The sequence below is a fragment of the Cynoglossus semilaevis genome, chromosome 1 (genome assembly GCF_000523025.1).
Source record: "Cynoglossus semilaevis isolate Cse_v1.0 chromosome 1, Cse_v1.0, whole genome shotgun sequence".
In the NCBI taxonomy this organism is placed as follows: Eukaryota; Metazoa; Chordata; class Actinopteri; order Pleuronectiformes; family Cynoglossidae; genus Cynoglossus; species Cynoglossus semilaevis.
This window is the reverse complement of record NC_024307.1, coordinates 24,204,764-24,211,661: the sequence shown is the minus strand read 5'-3', so window position 1 is coordinate 24,211,661 and position 6,898 is coordinate 24,204,764. Positions and strand designations below refer to the sequence as shown.

Genomic DNA, 6,898 nt, shown 5'->3' with positions numbered 1-6,898 from the left:
TATGATAGCCGATCTGACCAAACCACCCAAAACAGTGGTTCCTGCACCGTTTGTACAGAAGGAGCCGCCCACTGGTTATTCCTACCAGCAGATCAACTGTCTGGACAGCATCATAAGGTGCAAACAACATTCACATTTTTTATCAATTTACAATTCTTTTATGATTTGTCTCAAAACGAATCCTTCAACATGTGTGTGCTTCCATGCAGGTATCTGGAAAGCTGCAACATCCCTAACACAGTTAAAAGAAAGTGTGGCTCCTCCTCCTGCACTGCCTCTTCTATGTCTGATGATGACAAACAGGAGGCCAACAGTAACAACAAAGGTATTTTATCCTCATCTCAGTTTTGTTTCACTAAACTAAACCATGTATGTATTATAAAATACCAACAGGATGGGTTTTTTTCTGTTTATGCTCAGAAAATAATATTTTGTTGGCACTTATTTTTGCAGGTGGTTCAGTTGGTCTTGTAGGTGAACCACCTCCTTTGCCCCCCCTGACCATGGCCACAAAGGCAGAGAGTGTAGCCTCAGTCACGTCCCAGTGTAGCTTCAGCAGCACTATTGTACATGTGGGAGACAAGAAACCTCCAGAGTCAGGTGGGCATCCTCAACACTTCTCAGTGTCTGTTCTCAAAGTCTTTGATGCTTCTAATAGTGGTCAATTTTTTAACGAGTCTTGGTTAAAACAGGAGCTCTCCGTCTCTTCCTTGCAGTTGGTGCTAAAAATGCAGTATGTATGCCTTGTATAAGATTTTTATTTTTTATTATTATGCTTATTTTGAGACAAGCTATTACCCAGTGAATGCAAAAACGAACAGTATTTTAGGATATACCTTTAACCTGTGGCTAAATCACAGCAGCACAGGTCCAGGTAAGGCTGGCCTAAACTGAAACGTGTAGCATCCAATATTCACCAGTGTTCATTTTGACAGTTGATGATTTATAAGAATTATTTTAATCATCTAAATTTAAAGCTCTGATTGGCTCTCACCCTCATTTGTTATTGCAGTTTACATGACGAAATCTCCATTGATTGGATTTCCCTGTGTCTAATTTTTTTCCTTCTTACTTTACTAAATGACTAATGCAACAATACATTTTGTTGTCATCTAACCCTGTATTATTTCCTATTTAGTTTTCATCATAGATCAGAAGGTTGTGGACAAAAAGTACAAGTTAATCAAATTAACCTTGACATCCATAGATATATCAAGCTTGCATTTGCAGCAAGAGGACTAAGCTCTAATGTTAGAAATTGACCATTAACAACTTCAGTTTTGTATTAAATATGACTAAAGGTGTTTTCACAAGTTGCATATATGCAGAAGTCTCTTTTTCAGGCAGAGGGAAGCAAACCTTACAGAAGAAAACAACTATCCACTTGTAGTGAAACAGGAGCTGTGTCTTGGTTAATTTATCTTCAGTTCTAAGTAGAAGAATTTAATCTTTCACATTATAATCTGCTTCTTTTTCATCACAGACATAGTCATGGAGGATGCTCCAACAACTCCCACACTCGCTCCTCCAACTGCAACGACACCTGCTTCCAGCAGGCCAACGCATGCTGCAGCCACAGCTATTGCTCCTCCACCACCGATGCCTCCTTTCCCACCAGCTGCTCAGCCAGAAAGGGACAGTCGGAGAAGTGGAAACATTGGAGCTAGTGGTGGTGGAGGTAGCGGTGGTGCGACAGGAGGTCGGCTCGGTCTGACAAAGGAGGTGCTATCTGCCCACACACAGCAGGAAGAGCAGGCCTTCCTAGATCGCTTTAAGGATCTCAGCAAGCTGCGCGTTTTCGATCAGACAGCATCTTCAACTGTGCGTTGCCACACCCCTGCTGGCAACACACTCTCACGAGGTAGCTGACCCCTAATTTTCTTAAGCTAGGAACTCTTAGGTGAAGTCATAGTGGATTATTCTTTGTTATTAAGTCCCTACACATGGTTAAGACATGCACCATTCAGACATGGTCTCCAGGACAGAGCAGAACTAAGAAGAATATAAAGCAGCAGAATATAAATGATGTAGGAGGAGTTGACTTCAAATGGTACTGTCAGACTTGACAGCATCCATGCATTTCCTAATTTCAAGCCAAATGTACCAGGTTTTTTATGCATATCAAACCTCACAAACAAACAAAATACCATTTAATGCAAGCCCAAGAGCACAATTGCTTTTAGAACTGATAATTAAATGTTCCTTACAGAGAAAACTTAGGTCAAGCCTAGATCTTTAATGGATCAGTACAATGACACCATTGAGTCATTCATGATCTCTCCATTTCAAATCAAGTTGTCTTTCTGAAGATGGAAAAAATGTTCTGTTTCCTATGACATTCTCTTTGCTTTTTTCCCCCCAGGAGTGCGATGTTCTCGTGACTATCCTGCTGCAGGAGGAAGTACTGGTCACAGACGAGGCCGTGGAGGGAAGCGCCTCAAGCACCAGGAATCCTCTGACCAGCACAGTTCTTTGGGTCTAAACAACAACCATCAAGACCCCAGAACAAGCACAGCACCCTTGCCTTTTAACATACCTCTGGGACCCCCAACCACCTCCTCATCCTGGCCATCTGTAGGCTCCCAAGCCAGCATTCCTTCTGCCCCTTTCACTCCTGGGATGCTTCCCATCTTTCCAGTTTACCCACCCCTCACACAACCAATGCCCATTTCAGACCCTACACGCTTCCCCCCAACCCAGATGGTACCTCCTATGATGGCCTTTGTTCTACCAAACTACATATTTCCTCAGATGGGAGCACCCACGTCTCAGCCAGGAGCCATTCCTGGACACTTTTACAATCCCAACTTCACATACCCCAATGCAGCCCCAGGCCCTTTCCCCACTGTTGCCTCTAACACTGTCCCCATTACGGGCACCGGTGTCCCCTCTCGTAGCAGCACCCCACAGTCATACAATCAGATGCCAGCTGAGCGGGAGGGTGCAGAGTCACCCCTTTTCCAGTCGCGATGCTCCTCCCCTCTAAACCTATTGCAGCTGGAAGAATCACCAAGCAATCGCTTAGAGGTCGCAACTGCACTGGCAGCCTCACAGCAAACCACACCTGCACAAGTCGGTGTAAGTGGAGGACAGAGCTCAGTTAATCAGAGGAGTGCTGATGATACGTCCAAGGAGAATGAGAGTGTACGTCTGAAGATAGTTAATGTGTTTTCCCACCAGATTTCTGTTTTACTAGAAAAGGTGTCTAAAAGGTCATTTCTCTTGTTCACATCAGGGTGAAGCTAATGAGTCAAACAATGATGCAATGTCCACCTCCAGTGACCTGCTGGACCTGTTGCTGCAGGAGGACTCACGCTCAGGCACAGGTTCAGCCGCTTCGGGTTCAGGGTTTTCTGGAACAAGGTCCTCAGGTTCAGGCTCTGGATCTAATGGATGCAGCTCATCAGGCACTAGTGGCACCAGTGAGTACATTTATCTGGTTGATAAAAATCAATTACTAAAGTTAAGGTGTGAAGCTCATACATCTCTGTCCTTGCAGGTAGCAGTCAGGGCAGCCACACGAGCAAATACTTTGGCAGTGTAGACTCATCAGAGAATGATCACTCACGCAAACAGGCTGCAGGGGGCAGCAGCAGTGGAGGAGGAGATGGAGGCGAGGAACAGTTCATTAAGTGTGTACTGCAAGACCCTATTTGGCTCCTGATGGCCAACACAGATGACAAGATAATGATGTCCTATCAACTACCAATCAGGTTAGATACAGAGTCGGAGAGAAATGTAATCTGTAAAAAAATTCAGAGTCTTTGTCATGCTTCTGAAATGAACCAAAGACATCTTTGAGAAATGACCATTCATCTCCTGTGCAACAGGGACATGGAGGCAGTGCTGCGAGAGGACCGCGAGGCTCTAAGGAACATGCAGAAACATCAACCACGTTTCACGGATGATCAAAAGAGAGAGTTGAGCCAGGTACACCCTTGGATTCGTACAGGACGCCTGCCACGAGCCATCAATATCTCTGTAAGTAGCCTGCAGCTAACAAGAGCCAGTCACTTCAGTACCACTTCTTGAAAAAGCTCTCAAAAGACCCTGGAAGTTTCTTCCATCTCTTTCAGATTTTCCACTATTATTGGATTCCCAGTTTTTTAGGCACACTCAAACACTGAATAGCTGATGACAATTAAATAAGAAACTTAAGAAAAACAATTTGTGCATGCTTTTATTGAACAAAAGCCACATAACATTAATTTAACACCTGTAATTGTATCTATTACAAAAATAAATTAAAGTTGAATTGCCCTGCTCTCAACAAAAACAAAAATCTTGAAATAAAAGAAAAGGAAGGTAGGAAAGTGAACTCCTTGTCATTGTGACACAGCTCACCACTGCACTCAACCAAATGTGACCTTTTAACCCATCACCAAAGTGAACAGTGGGCAGTTTAAAGGGGAGCAGTGTGTGGGGACGGAGCCTTGCTCAGAGCACCTCAGTGGTAACTTGGCAGCTGGGGGACTCCAACCTGAAGCCTTCCAGACCCAAGTCCGCTTCCTAACCACTAAGCCACCGCTGCCCCACAAAAGAACCTCAGGGGAAAAATAAATAACAATTAAATAAAATATGTAAAATTACTGCAAATTTGGCCACTCCTACAGGACTCTAAAATATAGAATTACTCAAACAGGAGAATTAATAGAAAAATAAAAAATAAAATAAAATGAAGAATTTCTACTCTTAGGGGTTTTTGTTTCACATCTTGCATAAACATTCAGGAAACTAACTGAACACAATGTTCCTTTTATTCCAGAGCTGCACAGGCTGTAAGTCTCCCACTGCTGTGCCACTCACAGCACCATTCGACGTGGAGATCCATGAGATGGAGCTGTGCAGTGTCCTGAAAGATCAGGAAGAAGGTGATGACAACGGTGGCAAGAAAGACTGCACAGAAACAGCAATGGATGAAGCACATCCTGAGGATGACGGCGAAGAGGAAGAAGAAGAGGTGGAAGAGAAAGGAACCGAATCACAAAATGTCAAAAGGGACAATATTGCAGACGAACACAGGACGACTTTAGAAGTCATTAAGTAAAAGGCAGAACCTCTGCTGTTTGACATGACTCGCTGAGTTGGTGACAAAAGACAAATTCAGCACCTTTTCCTTACATACATCTGCACCTTCTACAGCTGATGCCGACCAGTTGTTTAAAACAGGCTCTGCTGGGACCTGAAGGTTTATTGTTTGCTTGGTCAGTCAAGAAACTTGACCAAAAGTAATCTTGATGGCATATAACTTGGATGACAGAACTTGTCCATGTTTAAAAAGTGAAGTCCATACCTCCTTGCTTTTCTTTCAGCTGTGTTAAAATTGGTTCTTTACCTATTTATTAAAGATGTAAAATAATTAAACGGGTACTAAAGTGAATAAGTTACAAAAAAAGACAGTTGTGCTTCACAACACTTGTCTTCATAGATGTGCTTTATCCATCATCCTAAGATTCAACAACTCCAGTAATGGATTTTTTAAATGCCCAAATCTTAAATGTGTTTCAAGAGAGAGGTATTTTCACTTTACTGTAATAGAGAAACTGTACAGTTAAAAGATATTATTTTCTGAACATACTTGTATTTTTTTTTATACTGTCAGGGAAAATGGTTGCCCAAAAAGTGTTTGTACAGTACTGACTATGTATCCAGGACATACATTTGTGTTATTTTGATAGATGTTGTTTTTACGTGACTTCAGTCCAGTGTGATTGTGACGTTGTCCAGTAGCATCCTGTGGCAATACACAGGACACTGACCCGTCCTTTTCACAGTGCTCCCAGGTGAGAGAAATGGACAAGCAGTGTTTTTGCACAGTGCCTCCACTAGATGGAGCTGAATGCCTTAGGCAGACTGTGGGGACATTTCTGGCAGTACTTATGAATTGTGATGGAGAAAATATCTGTCCCAGTTGTCCCTTTGCACCGTCTCTCTGTGGCGCTGTTCTGCTCGTGATGTTCAATGCTTAGCGTCTGTGGTCTTTGCAACAGGTTTAATATTTTTGTGAAAATCTTTGTACAAAACACAATAAAACAACTTGAAATGCCTTTAAATATGAGACGTCTGTGTTATTTGTTCCTGAATGCCTCCCTTTTGCTTTGTTTTTTGTGTGTTAATTTTGGAAAAGCTGTCTTGGCTTCTGGTGAATACATTCAGGGTAAAATGGCAGCAGAGAGCAGATCAGGGTAACTAGTCTCTTTGCTTACACAACCACAGTCTTTCCTTCTATTCAAGCTGTGTTTTTTTTTAACTCGGAGTGGTCACCACAGCCTAAAAAAGACAAAGGCATGCCCGTGTTTAGGAAAAAACAAAGCTGACTACACTTTCACAAGGAGACATGAAAGTCTGGATCTGTTTTGGTCACAAAGATGAAAGCTGATACTGTCCTTCTCAGTCTCTCCTGATGTTTTAACAACCACGTGATTCTCACTGCCACAAATTATGGGGAAAGGAATTTAAATTTCCTTGTTAGCACCACTTTCTCTCTAGCAGAGTAAATTGTGCATGTGTGCCTAAGTAGGAGCTCCACACAGAGTTCAGAGCCTTGCTTGAAGTTATAGAGGCCATAAACTAAAGGTGCGCACTAACTTCTTTAAAAGAAACCGTTTCACATGCAGTACGTAGGACCAGAGATGAATTTAAACACCATATCATCAGTCACAGTAAGTTAAATAGAACTAAGAAGGAGCCACATGGACGGTCAGTCCAGATGATGTACATGAAGAAGTCTGAAGATGTCTAGGAGTGACGCAATTAGTTTTGGTTTTTCTTTTTTTTTTTGCAAGCCAATAAGACAATACATAAGAGTATATTGGACCTGATTTCCATGACCAACCGTTCTGTATCTAAGTGGAGATTATGTCAGAATTGAACACCATATCATGCCTTAACACACTTG

At 42.4% G+C, this 6,898-nt stretch overlaps 1 protein-coding gene across 1 annotated transcript in view; it reads left to right on the top strand.

The window, feature by feature from the left end:
• per1b (period circadian clock 1b) overlaps positions 1-5,083 on the top strand; it is a 16,469-nt gene extending 11,386 nt beyond the window's left edge. The window contains 9 exon segments of the mRNA XM_008321234.3: positions 1-117; positions 210-325; positions 454-600; positions 1,484-1,861; positions 2,363-3,144; positions 3,236-3,422; positions 3,500-3,713; positions 3,831-3,981; positions 4,766-5,083. The exon segment at positions 1-117 is cut by the window's left edge and continues 14 nt beyond it. Coding sequence (XP_008319456.2) covers positions 1-117; positions 210-325; positions 454-600; positions 1,484-1,861; positions 2,363-3,144; positions 3,236-3,422; positions 3,500-3,713; positions 3,831-3,981; positions 4,766-5,083 — 2,410 coding nt within the window.
• The last annotated feature ends 1,815 nt before the right edge of the window (positions 5,084-6,898 follow it).